The 23,353-nt window shown below is 41.7% G+C and overlaps 3 protein-coding genes across 4 annotated transcripts; 2 read left to right on the top strand and 1 right to left on the bottom strand.

Moving 5' to 3' along the window:
• The first annotated feature begins 376 nt into the window (after window positions 1-376).
• Window positions 377-2,198, top strand: LOC115670651 (uncharacterized). 2 transcript variants are annotated; one of them, XM_030591970.2, is made up of 3 exons: window positions 377-547; window positions 631-1,302; window positions 1,686-2,198. In XM_030591970.2, the coding sequence occupies exons 2-3, from the start codon at window positions 743-745 to the stop codon at window positions 2,098-2,100; spliced, it is 975 nt and encodes a 324-aa protein (XP_030447830.1). In that variant the 5' UTR covers window positions 377-547; window positions 631-742; the 3' UTR covers window positions 2,101-2,198. The 2 variants fall into 2 exon arrangements, with proteins under 2 accessions (XP_030447830.1, XP_030447829.1); XM_030591969.2 differs by having other exon boundaries at window positions 377-1,302.
• A 9,017-nt stretch (window positions 2,199-11,215) lies between these two features.
• LOC115670649 (protein NRT1/ PTR FAMILY 7.1-like) lies at window positions 11,216-16,377 on the top strand. The gene is made up of 6 exons (XM_030591968.2): window positions 11,216-11,513; window positions 13,203-13,265; window positions 13,567-13,720; window positions 13,845-14,062; window positions 14,508-15,067; window positions 15,410-16,377. The coding sequence occupies exons 2-6, from the start codon at window positions 13,227-13,229 to the stop codon at window positions 16,260-16,262; spliced, it is 1,824 nt and encodes a 607-aa protein (XP_030447828.1). The 5' UTR covers window positions 11,216-11,513; window positions 13,203-13,226; the 3' UTR covers window positions 16,263-16,377.
• A 547-nt stretch (window positions 16,378-16,924) lies between these two features.
• On the bottom strand, window positions 16,925-21,674 carry LOC115670652 (zinc finger CCCH domain-containing protein 14-like). The gene is made up of 3 exons (XM_030591972.2): window positions 21,502-21,674; window positions 20,327-20,387; window positions 16,925-17,978 (listed from the first exon to the last, which is right to left on the bottom strand). The coding sequence occupies exons 1-3, from the start codon at window positions 21,581-21,583 to the stop codon at window positions 17,225-17,227; spliced, it is 897 nt and encodes a 298-aa protein (XP_030447832.1). The 5' UTR covers window positions 21,584-21,674; the 3' UTR covers window positions 16,925-17,224.
• Between the last annotated feature and the right edge of the window lie 1,679 nt (window positions 21,675-23,353).

Below are 23,353 nucleotides of genomic sequence, written 5' to 3' on the forward strand. Positions count from 1 at the left end.
TTTGTGATATTAATATAATTTAACGGACACTAACAGAGGGTAAATTTGTCACAAATTCTCATAGAATTTGAGAGAATTTATAAGAAAAAGTTAAGAAGAAAATTTAGAAAGAAAAAAAAAGGCTAAATAACCGTGGCAAATTGCAATGGTTATCTTTTTTTTTTCTTTTTTTGCCCGTCGCCAAGGCAGCTTGGCAACGGGCCTTGCAGGCTGCAGCAGGGCCTGCAGACGTGCAGGCCCTGCTGCAGGTTTTTTGTTTTTTGTTTTTTTATATTTTTAATTTTTTTTTTGGAACTGGAACCGGGCCCGTTGGCCGGGCCCGGGTTTGACCGGGCCGGTTCCGGGCCGAAACCGGCCCGTGGCCATGTCTACCCCCAGCAGAACTGTCCGTATCCACCCCGTTGACTAACCGGACCTTCTCTCGGTATCACCTCCCTGTTTCGTCGCATCTGCGCGCACAATGCAAAGCATCAGTCCAATGCTATGCTCGAGTTGGATAATCACCAGCTTACTCCCACCTGCGAAGGTTTTCTCTGTCAATCACGAGGTGCATCCATTCTCCGATCGAATCTCTGGTTACCCTGAATTGAATTCCTACGTGGGTTCACTTCGCTGCTCGTTTGGTAACAGGGCTCGTCACTTGCTAGATGCCCCTCAACAGCAACACCACTCCCATGGAGCTCGAGCGTGTCCTTTGTTGAATTTTCGCTCCTTTCCTCGCCCTCTTGGATCCGGTCGGTCAATGGCCGCCTCCGTGTCAGCACTATCTTTCTCTGTCCACTGGTCTCGCCTCGCCAGACCCTTGCGTGCCCGTGTGAATGTCGACCCCTGTGATCCCCGTAGAAGGTTCTCCTCCTTCCCCTTCGGGTCGAAGCCGAACTCGTCCGTGGCATTCGTGGGTCCCCGCCATTTGAGCCCTGTCTTTGCCGACCCTCGCGCTTCCCCGTCGCCGGCGAAGAAAGCCCTTTCGGGAGATGGGTTTGCTTCCGCGGCCGAAGGCGAAGGCGATTTGACGATTCCCGAGGAGAGGCCGCTCAAGTTTCTGCTGCGGGTCGTGTTCTGGGCTTCTCTGTCTCTGGCTTGGTTCGCGGCTTCCAAGGACGCGAATGCCGCCGTTGATTCCATCAAAGCATCGGGCTTTGGCTTGAAGATCGCGAGCAGACTGCGGAGCTCGGGATGGCCGGACGAAGCTGTGGTCTTCGCGCTCGCCACGCTTCCGGTGATTGAGCTCCGCGGGGCCATTCCTGTCGGTTACTGGATGCAACTCAAGCCTTCGCTCCTCACCGTCTTATCTGTTCTCGGGTCAGTCTAATTTCCTAAATGTTTGATCTTGTAATTGGTGTCTGGATTAACAATGCTGTGAGCCATATTGCATTCCAAATGCAGCCCCTCTCACTTTATGTAGTTTCCCGCCAACTGCGTGATGATATGCCGTGGTTAAGATGGATTTTTAAGTAATTAGAATTTTTTTGTTGATGATCGTGGCTAGTTTAATCATTGGACTATGTCAACTTCCTTTGAGTTTGTTCAGGATGATATTTGCGCCTCATTGTTGGCTACTGATGCTTATTTTTTTACCTTCGAACTGTTTGCAACATTTTGTAGGAGGGAGGTGCATTTCAGCTTTGAGAATGAATCACCAGCTACAGTCTGACATTATTTCTCTTTGGTCTTACTTATTGTAGGAATATGGTGCCCGTACCATTCATCATACTCTACTTGAAGAAGTTCGCTACTTTTCTTGCTGGAAGGAACCGATCGGCGTCCCGGTTACTTGAGATGCTATTTGAGAGGGCGAAGAAGAAGGCTGGCCCTGTGGAAGAGTTTCAGTGGCTGGGCCTCATGTTGTTTGTGGCTGTGCCTTTTCCTGGAACAGGGGCTTGGACCGGAGCTATCATAGCTTCAGTTCTGGACATGCCCTTTTGGCCTGCAATGACTGCCAATTTTTGCGGCGTTGTCCTCGCAGGGCTTCTGGTGAATTTGCTTGTGAACCTTGGACTCAAATATGCCGTTGTGACTGGTATAATCCTCTTTTTTATTTCCACATTCATGTGGAGCATCCTTCGGAGTCTTAGGAAATCTTTGAGCTCATCAAACTGATGAATGGAAACTACTCAAGATTTGATGTTAAGTTAATGGCATTGAATTCTATACTCATTTTTCTGGTTAAATCATAAGTGGCTGTCTCCCCTTCACTAGCTTTGGTGCAATGTACTGTCGATTTCCTGCCTTGGAAATGCTCATCAGGAATGATTAGATGATTTGAAACTGACCGGAGACCCGTGAATGAATTCATTCTCTATTAGTTTAGAATGGAGATATCTTTCAGTGAATGCAATCTGATTAAACTTGAGTAGTGACCCCCAGCTTTGTTGACCTTAGTTTATATAATTATATTTACTCATCACTGCCCTTTATGTTGGATTACATCTAAAAGCATTTTGATTAAGCGCTAACATTGTTGCCTATGCCAGCTCACTTAGCTTCCATGTCCAGTGTGGAAGCAAAGCAAACCTCAATGTCGTAGTGGGTGAGTTCGTTCTGTATTGGAAGAATTGCACCAAAACTCCTAGGTTTTTATTATAGGATGCAGTTAAGTCTAAATGTTTTAATGGGTGCAATTAATCGTGAACTTATGAAAATTGTAATCAAGTCCTACACCTGTCAATTGATGCAGTCAATTCCTAAATTTTTATTGCAGTCAAATCCTAAAACTATTGTAAGAAAAGCTATTTAGGGTGGCCACAGCAGTAATTTTTTAATGCCGCTTTGACCCTTCCCAGTATCCTTCTTTGGAGGATTTATTTGCACCAATCAAAAGGTCTAGAACTCGATTGGATTCCTAAAACTGTATTCCACGGTTTGCCAGGAGAACATATAGATTAGTCCACTTTTGGCAGACAAGTAGGTACTCTTCTAGTTAACTTTTGGATTGGCAGGATTAGGTTGTACATTCAAGTTGCTTCTACTTTCTTGTAATAAGAATATAGGTCCCCCCTACATGCGGTTTCTCTATGTCAGCCAGAAGTTTGTAGTGACGACTAGTGAGCAAAAAAAAATTGGTATCAAAACATGAATTTTCCTTCCTGTTCTGACTTCTCACCTGGCAACATTAATTCTTCCCATTCCGATCATTAATGCGCTCTATATACCGAAACTCTCAAATGAAAGAGGAGAGATATTCGTGAAAGGAGAGAAAACTCTATGAGCAGGTTGACTGAAGCTTTCTCGTGAGGGGATTTATATCTAATACCTGTAATAGCTAAATTCCATCAGCAGTATGCTGCATGATGGATTGTGTGGAGCCTGACGATTGTGCCAAGTCTATTCTTTCTCCTGATACCAATCTCTGTCTACATATATGCTTAAACGTGTAGCAGGTAGAGCAGCTGCTATTGCATGTTCGTTATGGTCGCTGCATGTTTACTTTCCTTGTATAGCAGAGGTGAACTATATAGTTGAGTTTATAGCTGGCTTGAGAAAGCAGCGGCTTGTGAGGCTCTGGACATATTGGAATCTGATTTCTGGGTACATGCATATGACCATTCTCACGGTGAAGCTGATTGGCATCTTCCTCGGTCGCCATTTCGAAACCTAGGACAGTTCTTGTGACTCTGCCTGGGAGGACCAGACCAGTAGCGAGGAAGTGATTAGGTAAGGCTGAGGACTTAGCAGCAAAAACGAGTAATGGGTATTGCCTCCCCAGTTGACATACAAGATGAATCGGATGGATTCTTATGCAATGAAAGAAAACCCTCGAAATTATAATTTGGGATTAACTTAGAGTTACACAGAGAGTCCTGGTTTTGGTACAAGGGTTTTAAAGACTTTTTGTTTCTGATTAGTAGATTTATACTTTTCGTTATCAAATCTTGCGACGCACATTTGTTGACTCTTTTTTGGCAAGATGCTTTAGATTATGTAAAATCAACTTGAGGGTAAAAGTCGAGGTTTTTTACACGCTACGGGTTTTCTTTCCCTGATATACCGATGAAATGATATTGAGTAGGGTGATCGCCCACGGTCAGATACAATGCCATGGCCATACTGAGATGGACCGCCAAAATGAACGATAATAGCATCGGAAACATTCTTGTTGCTGGCAGGGCAACAACAGATCCTTACAGTACACATAGCAGTGAAGTTTCTTTTTACTTGATCAATGAGTACCGGTGAGAAGAAAGGCGGTAATGCTATCAAAGATTGGATTTTCAATTGGCCTCGGGAGAAATTCCTAATCAGTACGCAGTAATTGGAACTTAGGCACTTTTGGATTCATATAGATTGCTAATCTCAACTTGCGAGGGCTTTAAAAGTGACCACTTGTTAGGATGGAAGAATGAAGATGAAGGGAAAAGAGAAAAGAAAAAAGGATTACGAGGCGTTAATGCGGGAAATTCTATGTAGCTTGATTAGATATGATGAAAAACCTTTGAAATGGTTGAGACATGAGAGTAGGCTCGGAAGTGACGGAAAACCAAACGCCAAGGATGCGTTCGTTTCACTAAAAACTCCATGATAAATGAAAATATTTTCCATGGAAATCATTTTCTAAGAAAACAATCGGTTTTCATTTGTTTGATGACTTAGGGAAAGCAATTTCCTTTTTACTAGATGGAAAAGTAGTTTTCCCCCGTCTAAACTTATTATTTTTAGTCCATAAATAACGTTTTTCGTGGATCGATTAGTTTTCCATCATCCAAATAAAATAAAGTCGGAAAACGATGTTTCTTCGCCCAAACGGGCCCTAAAACTACGACACGAAAGAGCAAGAGCCGGTTGTCGCGGTGGAAGCCACTTTTTTGAGTGGCGGTGGACGGTGGACGGTTGTGATCCTTGGTGGTGCTCATGATCAGTCATCTCTCACGCCATGAATGACATGAAAATCCCTAAAAGTGATGATCTTATGCGCATTTTGACCACTATGAGTCACGCAAGCAACTATTCGAAGGTCTTCCCTTGCTAAGCACCCACGCCTCAGAAATAGTTGAGAGATCAACCACCACAACATCCTTCTGCTTGCATTGTAGGGAACCCGAAAACCCCACCCTCCCAACCAAAGCTATATGCGAATACATCTCACGTAAGTGACCACGCAATCGATCAAGACTCGGAAGTTTATCTACTTGCATATCTCTCCCGTTTTCATTCGGATAAACTAAATAGCAACATGTTAGCGAAAGGACGACGAGATACATCTTGACAACAATGCATACATTTTCGTTCCTGTTATTGGGCCCGTATCGATCTCTACTGCACAACAAATAATCTACAAAATCTTGGATAAGGTCAATGAGCGTTTTGTGTACTACTAAAGTCAATCTCCACCGATTCTTGAAATGTGATTGACTTGAACTCAATTTATTACGATCATATATGTATCTGTCGAAGTAAAACAGATTTAGTCTAATCACATGCATGTACGGGTGAGAAATTAAAATATACGTGTCTAACGAAAGCGAGAGAATGTTTGAGACTTAAATGGTCTGAACTTGAATTAAACGTGAAACCTGAATAATCGCAAGATTAGAAGTGAGAAACTTGGACTGCACTCGATGTCTAGTTATAGCAACATGTGTTCAGGAATGCCCAGACTCAAAACAGTCTCTTGCGGTCATCACACCCAAACTCGAATTAAATTGAGGCTCAACGAGTGCTTGTGTTGCTGAAAATAATGAATTGATGAAAAATATATTTATTATCGAAAACAATTTATGTATAAAATTTTTTGGATGAACATATTTTTCGTTAATTCATTAATGTAGGCGATACGAGCGATCATTTATACGAAAATATTGTCTAAATCATTCATTTTTTTGCGGAACGAATGCACCATAAATCACGATATGGCATCCCAAAGTCATGACAAGACTGTGGCAGGAGGCATCAAAGAACACAAACCAAATTTTCGATAGGTCCAATAGCCCCAATCGCTAACGCTCTCTAAAGGTAATGTGAATAATTCCTATCCTGATAATTTGGCTACCAACAAAAAAGCACCACTATTTTGTGGGGTGAGCCCCACAGATGCATTTCTTAATTTAATGTGTCGGTGCCCACACACCCCGTGCCCCTAATTCCCTCCAAATCTTTGTCTTTCTCGAGAGGAGGGAATACCCTCTTGTTGCTTTACATCTTGAGAATCCCAAGATCCGGACGAAACTCAGGATAAAGCGGTTTAAGGACTTGTTTAGGTCTAAAACCTGGTAATTTGGCTACCGGCAAAAAAGTATCATATTCTGGTACAAACAAAAATGCAATGAAGGGTTTTATTATATAGCAAAAAGTAAGCCTCTTCTCATGCATGGTCGATTTACAGGTCTACATCACAAGAGCTATTAGACAAGCAAGAGTTGCACGCTTGTGCATGTGGAAAAAGACTAGAAAGAACAAAGGATATAAGTAAATTTCCAACTTTGGAGATGGTATACACAATATAAAATCTAATTTAAATGATTAGAAAAGTGTGAAAATAGTGAATGTCAATCTATCAATAGTTGTTATTAATCATCGGGATTTAAAGCTTGCTTATCATATTTGAATTATTGGTTTATATTACGAAAAATCCCAAACCGGTACACCTTGTGATAAATTTACCTCAAATTAATTTTTTTACTACTAAAAACCCAAAACCGGTACACTTATAACGATTTGATTTTCTGCGAAATTAACGCACCCTAAAACTTTTCAAGCCATTTTGGAAAAAGAGAATCACGCATTGTAAGAAAGAAATTTACTTGAAATGGAACTTTTTAATTTAAAACACGTTTATTAAGCCTTATAGACATAATGCGTTCCTAACTTAAATATAGCTAGTGGCACCTAGACTTTTGCAAACATATTTGATGGAGCATTTAGATATACAATATGACGGCCGTTTACTTTGAATAAAAAATTCGACACTTTTCATTCGGCAAAAGGACACTAGAAGTGTCATAACTTGTGTACGGCGATCACTTTGGTGCCATAACTTTTTTTCGGATTACTTTGGTGCCAACTTTTTTGAAAAACGATCATTTTAGTGCTAATGCCGACGTGGCTCGCCGGAAATCCGATGTGGCGCTGACACGGCTCGCCGGAGAGTTCCAGTCAGCATTAAAAACAAAAAACGACGCCGTTTAGCTTTCTGACGTGTACTTTTTTTAGAAAAAAATTATATTATATTAAATAAATAAATAAATAAATAAAAAAAAAAAAAAACCTGGCGCGAGTGGAGCCCTCGCCGCCGCTCAGCTCCCACCACAGTGGGAAGGGCCGGCGGTGGTGGGGCGATGGTCGGCGAGGTCGCGGCCCCGGCCGGGCCGGCGACCCTCGCCGAGTCCGGCGAGGCGGATCCGGCGAGGCGAGACCTCGCCGTCGCGTGGGTCTCGCCTCGCCGGATCCGGCCCTCGCCGACCACTGCCCCCACCACCGCCGGCCCTTCCCAGCTGTGGTGGGTTGGCGACAGCAGCGGCGAGGGCTCCCTCGCCGCTGTTGCAACTTTTTTTTTTCTAAAAATTAAAAAAATCGAAAAAAAAGCCACATATTTTCCACGTGTACAAGTTAGACCAATTTTTTTTAATATAAATGCCAGGCCATCTTTTTGGCCGGAGTCACTAAAGTGATCTGTTTTCCTCCGACTTGACATCAAAATGTTATGCGATCGCCGTACACAAATTATAGCACTTCTGATGTCTTTTTGCCCTTTTCACTCTTTATGTACGAATTTTCTTGTTTGTTAAAAGTAACAAACGAAATCTAGATTTATATGCAAACATACCTGACCGAAGATGATTTCTCATGCTGCTGCAGATCATTTTTCCCCCGAAGAAACCTGTCCAGATCAATTACACCAGAAGTATATTGCGAAGATGGTTTTGCACGAGGGGTGCTTCGAGTTTGACACAATCTTTGACGAAAATCATCAAAGATCATGCGTCGAATCCCCCTCCTGAATCGTGACAGCAGAAACGCAGATCAGGATTCGCAGAAAGTGGGGGACACTGGCGAATCTAAACTGTTCTGAAATGCAAAACAAATTCAAAACGTTTTAAAAAGCGAAAGAGGAAGTCAACTTTCATGTCAGAGTGGGAGACAACTTATCACAGAATGATAACATGATAAGAGGGTGGGCGAGCGAGAAGCTTACTCGCGACTGATTTGATAAGTCAGTGGGTTGTCACACGACAGGTTGGCCTGTGTGGAATTGGACCTGTCTTATCATGTCCAATAAATTCGTAAATTTTTCATTAGAATTCCTTCTGATTGGAGACGTGCAATGCACCTTCTCGTTTGACGTCCTAGGAATATGCCCATTTAAGCAATGGCATCCAACAAGTTAGGTCATATCAAAAGAAATTTTGTAGAAGTTCCATAGTTGGTGGCTCATGACGAAAGAGAGGGAAAGAAAAAATAATTAAAGCATGAACCGGAAGATGAATAGAAACGATTTTGAGAACTCTGGAACTTTCCGTCGTTGAAAACTTCTTCTCGGACATGACTTGTATAGATATAATTCGTGAATGAATATGAGGCTGCTGATGAAGAACGAGTACTTCTTGTATTGGGAAAATTGTCCAAAGAATACTAAACCTATTGCACTTTTACTAATCTAATCGTAAACCTTTTAATTTGCCAATTGAATCCAACTAACCAATTGTGGCTTGAAATCTTTGATGTGGAAGCCCGCTGTACCACATAATACGGCCCAAACCGGCATAAATAATTTTTAATAATATTTTAATTATTTGTTTGTTTATTCTTTTTTATTTTTCTTTTCTTTCTTTTTTTATTCCCTTCTTCCTCCTCTAGCCGGTTGCTGGGCATGGCAATGGCCAACAACTAACCATAGGCGAGGGCTGGCGAGGTCGACCTTGCCTGCCCCTGGTGAGGCTCGATCTTGCCAAGTGAGGGCGAGGCTCACCCTCGCCAATGGCCAGTAGGGGCAAGCTTTGCCAGAGGCCAGCAACCTCACTAGCCCTTACCTCTGGCCGGTCATCGAGCCGGCAACCGGCTAGAGGAGGAAGAAGGAAAGAACAAAAAAAGAAAGAAAAGGAAAAAAAAAGGAAAAAAAAAATAAATTATTAAAAATTATTAAAAATTATCCACATCAATGCCGACTTCACCACATAAGACGACCGATATCCATGTCAGCGATTTCAGACTAAATTGGCCAAATGGACTCAATTAACAAATCAAGAAAATGTTCAGGATTCGATTGGCAAAATTGAAAAATTTAGGATTAAATTGATAAAAGTGTAATAGATTTATAACTTTTTAGACTATTTTCCCCATTGGCAGCTGATCAATCATATTACTACTGATTTTTTACATTTGAATTACAAGTTTTTATTTTTATTTTTATTGGTTGATCTTTTACGTGTCATGTGGTATCATTGCTAAAACGATATCTTCTTGGCAATCGCCACATCTATATTGTATCCATCTCCTAAGACAAAGCAATGCTTGTGTTCTTCTCGCATCAAGAGCTTGTGCTAGCTGGTGAATATGGAAAAACACTATAATGAATAAAATCTCTATACCCTATAATAAGAGAACGATAAGAGTAATATCAATAAACTCAAATTCATCCGTAGTAGTGGTTTGGACAATTTAAATCCATGCTGATTCGGACATCATATTAAAAAAATATGCGAATCAATTTAAAGTTTTTATCACCATATATGTCTAAAGTTCTGAGACCTCTATAAAGCCTTTAGCTATCATTATTTTTTCTCTTCCGTGGTCTTCATGAATATTGACTTCTCAAATGTTGGTTTCAGTTAATTCAACAAAAGTTAGATTTTACAGGTGAATGGAGATTTTCATGGGATAGTTTTGATTCGGCTGAAAAAGTTTCAAGCAAGTAGACAAGAACATGCATAACAGTTGTTTCCAGAGCTTATTGTTTTTAGAAAAAAAAAAAGACGGATTTTCGGCGATAGTTGAAATTTCACTGCACGAAAATCGTTCAGATATCCTTCTTGTTTGTTCAAATTTGACGATCCATTAAAATCATAATTGAATCAATCTTTTTATAAATTTGGAAGCATATTATTTCGATGGAAATTTCCAAAGTAAGTACTTTATTTCAAAAATAGCCAAGTGCCTTTTTCAACTTCGACCTGCACTTTTTACATCGGGGATTATGCTAATTCTATTTTTCCTTGCGTGAACAATCCATTCGTATTACACTACTTAACAACTAATGTTTCTTTATTGAACACTAAATCCAATTTATTGTCACAAATACCATTATTTTTTGTAGACTTTTGTGAAAGTTTATATGCTAAATATACGAGAATAATTGAGAATCAAGTTTCAAACAGACTTTTGTGGTTTAAAATCGAACTAATCCACAAGAAGACTTAAATAAATGCTTTTCTTTTTCATTTTGAAATCGGAATATACAAGTTTTTTTTTGTGATAAGAGAATTCAATTATGAGCATATGTGTATGTCCTCAGGTATTACAACAGCAACACAAATTATAAAAATGCAATAAGATCTTTCAATTTTAATACTTGATTTTTCAAAATTTAAAATTTTCTTAATTTAGATTTTGCTGCATGCAAGCAACCGTGGTTTAGTTTACTCTACGGATAATACCAAAAAAAAGACTTGCTTGTGAATAAATTTTTGCGCCGCTTGTGCATTAGAAGATAAACCGTAGATATCAAAACATGAACAGATTTTTAATGCTAAAATTTTTTCCAAACTAAAGTAGAGAAGAGATGGCGGGTTCACCACATATATCCTCAATTTCATTGCGATTTTATAATATGAAATTATTACCTTTCGACCCCCATGCCATGCCATCTTTCCAAATCTCTTGTACTCAAAATTCAAAACAGTCCCTCTTCCTTCTCTTCACTTAACTAAATCTGAGACAATTACGGCACAGACGTCTCTGCACAGCCTGGTTGGTTCCAAATCTCAACTCGAAGATCGTCTCACCACCCCCTCATCTAGTTACACATCCGCAAGAAAGATTGATTATCTACAAAAACTAATTTGCGGATAATCAAAACTAATCACACAATGTCCCTTACTTCCTAGCCACAAACAAACGAGGAGTCAGCTAGTCAATAGAGAGAGAGAAGTTGTGGTTATCTGTGTTTGAGTCAGAGTCTGTGCCGGAGTTTTAATAGGACATGCTTAACTAACAATCTTAGTAACCTCATAATTCATCCTGCGTTTCTTTATAAGAGAGACCACAGTTCTCTTTTGCTCCTCGTGTCTGCGCAAGCTTCGTGCTGGAGAGAACATCAAATGCTGCTAGGGTTCTTGATCACGTCGAGAGTGTGATCGAAAGAGAGGAATTGATTTCGCTTGGCGATCCAGAAAGGTTTTTTGTGAGACCGCTTCTACACCGTTTGATCCATAAATGACAATAGGGTGCCGGCAATTTCCGACGAGTGGAGAGGTTTTCGAGAAGCAAGTGGTTGTGGTCACCGATACTCGTTCTTCTCCCTCGCCGGAATTCGCGACTGCCTCGGATTCAATAGTCCTCTCGGGGAACAAGTTCCGTAAAAGGTCCGCGCCCTAAACTCGCTAAGCTTATCTTCTGTAACTTAAACTACGTGTTTGTGTTAGCTTATCAATGAAATCCTTTCTTTACCCAAGAAAGAAAAACAACTACTTTGATAATTTATAACTATCACCGTCATGTTCAGTTGCATCTATGTAGAGTTAAATGATCAACGATGTGATGAAAAGCTCATGACTTCAGACCTTTTGAGAGAAATCAATGTACTCCAGGAATTTGCTGTAATTTTCTTGTAATGAAAATCACAGAGAACCGCATATTAAACATGCTGTAAACATGTGCTATTAATTGCTGTTAGCTTATATTATTACTGGCTGGAAATTATTGCTTTCATGTAAGTGGACACATTTAGCCAACAGATTAGCCATTCACTAATGTGAAGAATATTGTCATGTGCTAGCCAACAGATTAGCCATTCACTAATGTGAAGAATATTGTCATGTGCCAACAAATTTAAATGCAAACTGAAATTCAGCCTGGACAGTCAATCACAACAATGATAAAGAAATCAAGAAGAGAATAAGGAGAACCAGTTTTCATTTTCACTTGGAAAGGCAAGCCACTAGAGAGAGACTTCATGGAAGAGACGACCCAAAGTTGTGGTAGAGACCTTCTCTAGGAGTCCACATCCCACCATTTTAGTACACAATCATTAGCTCACTTGAAAATATTGGATTAATATTTTTCGCATGCCATAAAGACCAGAAAGACTATTGTTTCCTACAATATGACAACATAATGGTGAAAAAAAATTTCGGATGTGGCAATCGGCGAAACATGCAACGCAACCTCATACAGAAGAGGACAAACATGGAACGTAGTGTTTCGCACTGTTGTTAGCTCTGTCCAGCAAAGAATGAATCTGCTCATATTGTATGGAAAAGGACAGGTAGGAAAATTTGGAAAGTCGACACAGTTAATCAGGTTTCTTGCATTTGTTTGTCGAAGCTTTTTCTATATATTGGGCTTCTTAAGGATACACACCCCTCAAGTTTTTCTTCATTGCAAACTCTTCTTCCTCTTATGTAAGTCCTTTCTTTATTTGGAACCGACCATCTTTCCTTGGTTTGAAGTTCATCACTTGCGTCAAGCAAATGATACTTGTAGCGGTCGGGCATGCAGAGGTCCACACACATGCATGCACGTATCAGTTTGCTTTTTAAATCCTACTGCAGAAAGAAAGTTAATATGTTTGTTAAGTGATGCGACTCATTTTCATGGATGAACTCAATTGAAGCATGCCCTTTGGCAGAACTACCATTCTCCTGAGCCACTAATAGGACACCATTGTGTGCCTAATCAATCGTTTCTAAGGATTATTTCGTGGTACTCTGTATACTTGTTTGGTATTAGAGTGATGCTACATATGTAATGAGATTACTTGAGAAAATTGTGAATGCCAAGTGATGTGAGTATATAGGATGCAAGCGAGTCGTATTCAACGTTCATTAAGAGCCTATCACATCATTTACTAATCCCATCTACTAATCGCGTTCTAATCAGACTTCCCATTCCCATAGCTGAGGTTGCCAGCCATGTGTTTGTTTAGTTATTTTTCCTCGTGTTGCTAGTGTTCATCGAGTGTTTGAGTAAGAAAGATTTCTTTAAATGTCCTTTCTCTATTTAGTTCATTAAATATATCTCACTCATCTGAGACTAGCTAAAACTCCTTTCAGAGAGAAGAACCTCCAGCCTCTACCATGGAGCAGCACAACTTCAACATTGAGGCTCAGCAAAAGGTGTGTACAACTCTATCTAACCAGACTAAAAAATTGAATTCCCGATCACATTAACACTTTTTAATCACCGGAGGTGAAGTTTGAGCTTCTGACGAGTGCAAGTGTGGTGTATGTCCATGCGCACGCACGTATTTGTGCATGTCCTTTCGGCTATTGTTTCTTGTTATTCACTCACTCATGTCGAAACATATAAATACTAGACCAGGTGTGATCGCACGCAAATGCATGTGTATATGCACTCCTAATTCTCAAATTTGCTCGACACTCCTTTCTTATTTTCCTTTCGCATACCGAGCTGCAGGCTAGAGAAGACAATGCCGGCAACGGAGAAGTAAGATTTCATGTGAAGGAAAGTTACGACATCAACAAGGAGAACACAAGTTCATTCAAGCATGAAGGCATTCTTATCAAGAAGGCAAGCATCGGCGGATGGAAGTGGACAAGCCTCTTGCTAGGTGACTATGAGACAACCATTGCGTTTTTACTTATGAGAAGCAATGTTACTGATCAATGTGACTATTAGTACTAAGAGATTTTTTTGTCTCATGCTGTTTTGTTTTTCATCTCAATTTGATGCAGTGAATCAAGGGCTAGCAACACTAGCATTCTTCGGGGTGGGAGTGAACTTGGTGCTTTTTCTGACCAGAGTTCTTGAGCAGGGGAATGCAAGTGCGGCCAACAACGTGAGCAAGTGGACCGGGACCGTTTACTTGTGTTCCTTGATCGGGGCCTTCCTCAGCGACTCTTACTGGGGCCGTTACTTGACCTGCACCATCTTTCAGCTCATTTTCGTGCTGGTAACCAATCTTTTTCATTCACCATGTCGAGCCTTTGCATTGAGTTTGTATGCAGAAGTTGGACTTTAGTTGCCTCCTCCATCAGTACAAGCCTAGCGTATTATTTTCAGATTCATTTTCTTGGACCAAACCAATCACATATTAAGAAACCATTCCCAACATATTGTTTTGCACTGCGAATGGTCATGGCCACGATCCACCCCATTAACATAGAATGACTCTGTATAATATCCTCTGAGGCGACATTTAGTCCAAGCAAGCATTAAGCAAAAAGTGTGCATGATTTAGTACTAAGAAACTACTTAGTCTTGAAGAGCACTTATAATATACTCAAATTTAATTGAAACTTTTTAGCTTCCACCAGTTATAGACGCAGTGAAAGTCTCCTAATCACAAATTACTTTTTTTCCCTAATTGTAAGCTAACTAGTTGTGTTTTCATGCAGGGTTTAATGCTATTATCTGTAACATCTGGTGTCTTCTTGATCACACCAGACGGTTGTGGTGATGGTAAACTACCTTGCACGCCCGCCTCGCCAATTGGCATTGCCATCTTCTACCTATCGATCTACTTGATAGCTTTCGGCTATGGCGGACACCAACCCACTATAGCCACTTTCGGAGCAGACCAGTTTGATGAGGCAAACCCCAGAGAGAAGAACTCCAAAGCAACATTCTTCTGCTATTTCTACTTTGCGCTCAACGTCGGGTCCCTCTTCTCAAACACCATCTTGGTGTATTACGAGGACTCAGGGAAGTGGACATTGGGGTTCTTGGTATCCACTGGCTCTGCGATAGTGGCGTTGCTGCTGTTTTTAATGGGGACGAAAAAGTATCGGTATGTGAAGCCGTGCGGCAACCCTCTGCCTCGCATCGCTCAAGTGTTCGTGGCCACCACGAGAAAATGGGACGTTGTTCCAGCTAAAGAAGGGGACCTCTATGAGTTGGAAGGATCGGAATCTGCAATCAAAGGGACTAGGAAAATCCTGCATAGCAATGAGTTCATGTAAGTACGTTATTTTCATCAGTACTCACTAGAATATAGAGATGTTTTATAGGCGAAAAAGGAGATACAGTTTCTCCAGCATTCACGTCAAGATGATCAATTTCTTAAGCCACTCAAGTGCACTCGACATATCTCTCCGGCCAGAAACTTGTTTCTAGTCTCATTGTGATATTAAGCAGACAAATCTACCGGCTACATCGAAATTAGTAGAACTTTAAAAGGCAAAAGATGGAGCTTTTTGGATACTTGGTCTGCTTCATATAAGAGATGATAATTTATCTGCTTGTTATTTGCAATAATAATGTCGAGTGTGTGATGATGATATGCTGATAATCCTTTCAGATTTTTGGACAAAGCGGCCACGATCATCGAGAGCGATCTATCGAGTCAAAAGAATCCGTGGAGTCTATGCACGGTCAGCCAAGTTGAAGAGGCCAAATGCGTCCTAAGAATGATTCCGGTTTGGCTGTGCACAATAATCTACTCGGTCGTCTTCACACAGATGGCCTCCCTCTTCGTGGAGCAAGGCGACGTGATGAACTCCATGATAGGGCGGTTCCACCTCCCGGCCGCCAGCATGTCGGCCTTCGACATCTGCAGCGTCCTCATCTGCACCGGCATATACCGCCAGATACTCGTGCCGCTGGCTGGGAGACTGAGCGGGAACCTCAAAGGCCTGACCGAGCTCCAGAGGATGGGGATTGGGCTCGTCATCGGCATGTTGGCCATGCTAGCAGCCGGCGCGACTGAGATTGCACGGCTCAGGCATGTCGTACCAGGTGAGAAGTCGAGCTCCCTGAGCATCTTCTGGCAAGTGCCGCAGTACATACTTGTTGGCGCATCCGAGGTGTTCATGTATGTGGGTCAGCTCGAGTTCTTCAACGAGCAGGCTCCAGACGGGATAAAAAGCTTTGGGAGCTCGCTCTGCATGGCCTCCATCTCTCTGGGGAACTATGTGAGCAGCATGCTGGTGAACATGGTGACGCGGATCACGGCCCGGGGCGACAACCCCGGGTGGATACCGGAGGACCTTAACACAGGGCACATGGACCGGTTCTACTTCCTCATCGCGGCGCTGACAGCCTTTGATTTCGTGATCTACTTATTCTGTGCTAAGTGGTACAAGAGCATCAACCTTGAGAGTGAAGAAGACAACAAGGGAGTTGACAAGGGGCATCAGGAAGAGGATGTTTAAGATCGTCTCTTTTAGTTTTTGATCAATTTATTTTCACATCTAAACCTCTTGGGTTGCCGTGAAATAAAAACCTCTACTGTCTAAAGATCAGTGAAATCAATTTTTTGTGTTTTCCCGCGACCAAACCAGGTCTGGACTTTCGAGAGCTATTACTTGCAGAATGGAACGAAATATACAGCAAAATGAGAGGTCGAACTTATTAATCTACGATTTTTTGTCGTTTGCACATACGTGATGTCCTATTGAGTAATCAAGTTTAAACTGGCTTGTAAAGTATGTCCTTGGACCTTGCTTCTGATTGTACAAGCATCAGGGATTATAAGTTCTTTTTGGGCTTGATATGGTTTGCAAGTTGTTAACCATGTGATTGTTTTGAATCCAATTATAGCTGCTACATATTTCTCCAAGTAAAGCTGAGCTTTAAGCGTTAAGGGTCTCGAGTGACAGATAAAGTTCACATCTGGGACATCGTTCTTATCATACCATGCCAAGATCCAAGAGAAGAAATAAAAGAGCAAATGGAGTAAAAAATATTTGGCCACTCTGCAGTGACATGGAACATCTTAAGGAGTATCCATGAACAACTCAAGACCGGTTATTTGCTTGATCTAATGACTACCCATTCCTGAAAAATGATTTCTCCATGGATTACAGTCCACCGCTTATAGAATCAATATTCCATAAAGTTCAACAACAGAATATTGTCCTCGCTGCTTAACTAATTCCAAATCATTTGACGGGTTCTTGTTACTTTTAGCAAATATGAAAGACACCATACAACACAAAGGACCAATACCACAGAGAAACTTGCTAATAAGACCCACCAAGATAGCTACAGAATCCAAAGGTGCTAATTAATAACAAACTAACATACTCATCGCAACAAAATTCTCAAATATTTGGCGTTGAGCCACACTACCTGAAATTCCAAAGAGTAGAGACAAATCAAGCAACAACTATCTTCAAAGCCCGGGCTTGTGCAACTCTTCAGCTCCATGAGCAAAGTGGCACCTTTCGCCAAAGTTGCAAGAGCCTTTAGCAAAGTTCTCACAGAGCTTCGTCTTGAAGTTGCTTCGGGGAGTAGAATGCGCAGCTGAGTTTTTCATGGCAGGTCTAGAAGCAGAGGCAACATTAGCAATAAGCTCATGAACCATGGCACTAGCTTGTTTTATCTGATCAAATGTACCCTCGAGCTCAATGTTCCTCAAATTAGGATCTGAGTCATGCTCTCTTATTGAGAGTTTTGCTCCTGTTACTCGGCAAATTTGCTTCGAGTTCACACCATTCCTCCCAATGATTGGTCCAGCAAGTGATGCATCGATACTTATCTTGGCTGTGGCGGAAGCCCCAAAGCTTGCTGCTGCTGCAAGACCCGGAGGAGGAGGTTCGTTGCGGCCACCGTACCTACCAGGTGCTGGAACCATGCCACGAGGATCGTCATAGGAGGGACCAGTTGGCTTGCCAAGTTCCCACTCGCCATGGGCAAAATGGCATTTATCACCAAACTTGCAGCCTTCGGCAGTGTTGAATTTGTTGCACAACCGAGTCTTCACAGCTGTAGGAGATGGGGCTTCTGGATAAGGTGGTGGTGCATTCCTGGAGGCATGGGGAAGAGTAGGGTTGCCACCGAGATTAAGCATCTGAGACACAGCCTTAAAGCCTCCAGGTACATAGTGCAAGAAGTGGCATCCCTCGCCAAATGGGCACCCAGAAGTACTGAAAGAAAAAAGTTTCAGTCATATTAGAGTTCTAATGATGTACAGGCCAATAAAGAAACTAAATCCTTATTTGAAAATGGGGAGAACGGAGAAGGAATGATTCTCATATTTATTATGGCCACAATAAATGTATAGAATGCATTCTCTAACCCCACGAGTCGATGAAACAACGCTAAAGGAGAAAACACTCTGCGGTAATAAATCAGATGGCTAAGCCCTGATAACTAGGCTTCTTCCATCCATTGCAAGGACAGGAAAATAAAATGATGCCGGACAAAAAGAAAACTTTATTCGAAAATTGGACTACCACACAACTTGCACAAAGGCATGTTACATGGATGGTAAATCAAATGCTTAGTGCAAAGTAAAGACTCATGATCAGCAGTAATCAGTCGACCATAACTTATCATCATCTAATCAAATAAGAACGTGAGCAGAGTATACAATGATCTACAAATGAACTGACACCACAATTTGAAGATGACTGATGTTATTAATGCATCACTCAATTTCACTAACACTAGACAATAATTCTTTGGTGACATTACAAGCAGTATGAGAAGAAAGATACAATAAAGTTCATCAGGAATGTCCTTTATAGAAGAAGTTTCTACTTCCATAATGAGACTGAAGCAGGTTGCTCAAGGAAAGATTGAAAATAAAGGCCCAGACTAGACATTGGGATAAGCAACACCGCAAAAAATAATCACGACATAGCAAATGACAAGAAATACACAGAGCCAGGACATGACCATCAGGGAAGAAGGTTTGTTGTTGATTTAAATTTCAAAACAAAACCATTGAATCGTTTCAACAAACACAAATTTTAATTTGGGCTAGAATCAAATAATATTTAGTAAATGAATGGTCTTAATACAGAAGTCAAGTGTGAGAATCTTCTCATTTGACATGAAACAACTAAAGCGAAAACCATACGCAGCCCATCATGATTTACACTAAGTATGTGCAATTGTGCTCCACGGCATAAATCATCATGACCAATCATGATGCTACCACTTTCCTAGTTATATGTCATTATGGAACCCATCAAAACCAACCCGCAAAAGAAGACAAAAAGGTTTCAATGGGTTAGTGTAACTAAATATGCTCCTAATATACCTCATGAAACACAAAAACAGGATGAAATCAAATGAAGATCTTGTTACATGAGACAAGAAGTAACTCCGGTTTCTATACAGACCAAACTTTATAAGCCAGTCACACCAAAAAGAGGTTTTGGAAACTAAACTAGGTAAATCATCACATCGACAGATAATTTTTTAAAAATTAATGAGCTGCAGCAGCTAACTAACTTGCGAAAAACGAAAAAATACATTTTGCCAAAAAATCAAACTTTACAAACATTCAAAACACATGAGAGAGAGAGAGAGAGTCATGCACAGCAAATCAAGTTCAGACACACTTTAAACAGTCGGAAACTTTCGTCCTCTGTTCTGCCAATATGCCTTAATCAGAACATTTCGAGTCAGTTATTTAGACGGTATGTAGACTGTAGAGAGCATTGCCAATGTCCCTGGCGAAACAAATTCTATTACTGCTTGATCCATGATCTCGTAACCACAAGTTAGCCTCCAGTCCAAAAAAATTACTTAAAGAACATCAAAGGCATCAAAAACTGAAGATATAAACATCCACAAGCATCATAACTGCAAGCAACAAATTAGACAACAGTAAGTTCTACATCCAAGGATTTCTGCTCGATCTGTCAACTCCATATGGATAAAAGCAAAAACATATAAAACTTCGAGTATGAGAAAGTGCAGAAGATTCCAAGCGCAGATCCAAACTCAGTCCAGTAGAAAACAGAAGTAGAGTTTTTCAAAACAATCATCTGAGCAAAAACAGAATAGGCATTGGAAACTCATGAAAACTTATGTAAAGGCTTTGCCAAAGCTAGCATTATCATGCCGTTGACCTATATTGTGCCTTGTGCGTCTTAACGATTATGAAAAGAGAAGGGCTCCCATGCATCCACAGTATCTGTTCAGCAATTAAAATTTTGTCACAGAAGTAAAGATAGCAATTATGAGGTGGACCATGTTGGATCCTTTGCATCAGCTTTGAGTTTACTTTTCCTGCCAATAGTAGTTAATCCCAATTTCCAACCAATCCTTTGTGAATCAATGGTTTCTGTTCAATAATCTTTGTTAAGATTAGAACAAGAGAGCGAGGCCACCTGTAGCACAACTTTGATATCCAATTCATTAGTCTATATCACATTGCTTTTACTTTATAAAATAAATAAACAACCTTCAGTTTTGTTACTTCTAACAACAGATGCAATTGTATTTAGACTATTTCTTTTAGATAGGTTAGGATTTGAACCTGAAAAACTTTGTGCATGGCTTCGATTTGCTTCCTATACCAGTTGAATAGGTCTCCGATTCTGTTGCAGAACATTAGTTAATTTCTTTCAGTTGACAATTTCAGCGGGTGAATGACCTTGGAATTTAACGACATTACGTCACATTACCATTTGTTATCACAACCAAAAGAAAATGCTCTCCAATCAAGTAAAACTATCCACTCACTACTTCGTCGAATGTAACGTAGGGAAAGAAAGCTTTGACACTCCAACAAAGAGTACACACTTTAGTGAAAAGTTGCAAGAAGAAAATGTATTTTATTCTCCACGACAATAGTTATTACGCCAGCATAGCAAGTTCTGGTTGCTAAAACATTAAAAATTTAAGCAACTGAATACCTAGAAGAAAAGTACATTCAACACCTTAACTTTCGTTACATGCATAAAAAACCTCACAATGCTAAATATTCTTTTGGCGAATTAACTGGCCAATAGCGATGTTTACCGAAACACCAAGTTCGGAGGCTTCAAGCTCTTTTAACATTTGAATGCGGCATCCAGGCAACGAAGAAAATGACAAAGGGAACTTTTACCAAAGATACTAATCTCGACTCACAAACCACTAACACGAAAAGCTCCTCAGCCAAAACAAATCTAGCGTAACAAGAAACCAACCCGGATTTGAGCTTTATAGACTACCATGTTCAAACACCGAGCAAGGCTATTTCTCAGGCGAACAACACGCCCATTTGCTCCTAAGCATTCCGTACCGGAAAAAAGCGCAACAACAAACTCAAACCCTATAATCACAACATCGGGGAGATTCAGGGAACAGACACAACGACCTGCAGGGACGACTCAAGATCCATCGGAGCAAGACAAAGAGCGACGCTTTGAAACCGCCCTAGCTCATAAAGAAAAAAAGAAAAAACGCCAGAGGGCTTCCCAAATTTAATATCTTTTTTTTCCGCAGGGCAAACTACCATAATTGCTAGTCGGCCACTGGGACTACTGCCCAGTTAGTAGTACCACAGGAAACAACCGAAGGAAAACCCCAAAAAAAAAAACCGCAGCTTATTTTCCCTCCGACGGGCCTACACTAGAGCCGAGGAAATCAGGAACAACACAAGCGGGGACGCACGCGCTCGCGTCAACTGAGAGAGAGAGAGAGCAAAGAAGCGGGGTGGGAACGAACCTTCCCTGGATCTCTTGAAGCCGCCATTGCCGTTGGAGGAAGCGTCGGGCCTCCCTCTCTTGCGGCCGCCGCCGAAGTCCATGTGGCTCTCTCTCCCCCGCTCGCCTCGCGCCGCGCCGCGCCGGAGAGCCCCCGCCGAGCCGAGAAGGAGGGAAGACGCAGAGGGTTTTAGAGAGAGAGAGCGAGCTAGGGTTTCGCGGAGGCAGGGGGGGAAAGGAGGGGGAACGGGCGGGGCTCCGAGGAGAAGAGAGAGAGACGAGGAGGAGGAGGAGGAGGAGGAGCGTGAGATGATGATGTGTGGCGGGTTGGACCCGGGGGGAGGTGGAAATTAGGGCAAAAAAAAACACAATTTTACATTTCGAGGGAATTATTAAATTGAAATTTTTTTTAATAAAAAAAAAATGGAGGAAGGAGGAAAAGGATATTTTTGGGAAGGGGTGACGCGATAATTCGAAGAGGCGGGGGGTGGGTGCGAGCGCGTTCCACGTGGGGATCGGATGACGTCGGGCAGGGTCTCTCTTTTGCTAAGATAGGTATCACGTGACGAGACGCCTGCCCGCCCTTGCCGTCCTACCCGAGTCGGGATCCGATTCCACCGCGGGCCGCGCCTACCCGACCCGGTCCGACGGCGACGGGCCCCCTTGGGCATTGGTTAACCGCTACAAGAAGGCCCACGTTTCAACGGCCGCTTTCTCTCCTTTTTTGGGGGCCTTACGACGGTTCCCTTTGGAGAAAATTGTCCACGATCCATCGAGGCCGTTGATCATGCGAGTCCAACACCACCGAGACCCCCCACGCGATCAGCGGTCGCAATGTGTCCGAACGCATGGACCCGAATCCATCCACCGGTCAATATTTACTTATATTACCTTCTTAGATTCTTTCTTCTTTTTTTTTCCCTTCCCTACAAATATCGAGCAGCAGTCAAATAAAATTGTTCTCGATAGGCAACCTATTTCATTCCGAGCCAACTAGGCTATGCTCTCGAGTGGTTGTGTGCCTAGCCAAGTGCAAATCCTCTCTTTAGAGCATTTTCTCGGACTTTTTATCGGGCGACACGGCGTTGGGGTCTCCCCCCTACGACCCGCAGGAGCTAATACCTGCCTAGTCAATGTTTCGGCATCGGGGAAAAGCCTATCGGACGGCAGTATTTTTGCGATTCCGTGCATCTAGAAGATGGAAGTGCCGAACATCTCTATTTCCCAGTGCAGCCAGCTATGCAGGGTGGATCTGGGCTCACGTTGCACCACTGAGCCCTCCGACCGCAATCCGCGCAAGCAAAGATGCAGAGGGTTCTTCACGAAGTCAATAGCAAATTTTATTTCATCTCATAAAACACTCATAAAACACAAAGTCAGGGCAAGTTACCTGCAATTTATGCATATCTGCATACTCCATTTAGACTTCATTCTCCTAAGGCAATCCTATGTGTGTATTCGAAGCTCAACCTAACAACCAATTTGCTATGGGGCACGATCCTCTTTCTCCACCTCCGCACATATTGATGATATGTTCAGAGTGATTTTCACTTTTTGTTGTGTACTTTTTTTCCAAACCATGGGGCATATGCATTTGGTGTTAGGGGTCAGCATGGTTTCATAGTAAAATCTGGAACCTAAAAACCTAACTGAAACCTGAGAACCTGACCGGTAGGAACATGTAGGTTCCAGATTTCAAGGTATGCAGGGTAGGTTCCAGGTTCTAAAATTTGGGGAACTTATTTCGATAGGTAGATTTCAGGTTCTAGATAGGTGGAACCTAAAATTTAAACAAGGTTTTTGTGTTTTTTCTTAGTCTATGTCTTCACGTGATCTTGCAGTATTTCATGATGTTAGATGATGAGTATATAATC

The sequence above is a fragment of the Syzygium oleosum genome, unplaced genomic scaffold, assembly GCF_021117445.2.
Source record: "Syzygium oleosum isolate NSW1041296 unplaced genomic scaffold, Sole_v2.1 Sole_v2.03, whole genome shotgun sequence".
In the NCBI taxonomy this organism is placed as follows: Eukaryota; Viridiplantae; Streptophyta; class Magnoliopsida; order Myrtales; family Myrtaceae; genus Syzygium; species Syzygium oleosum.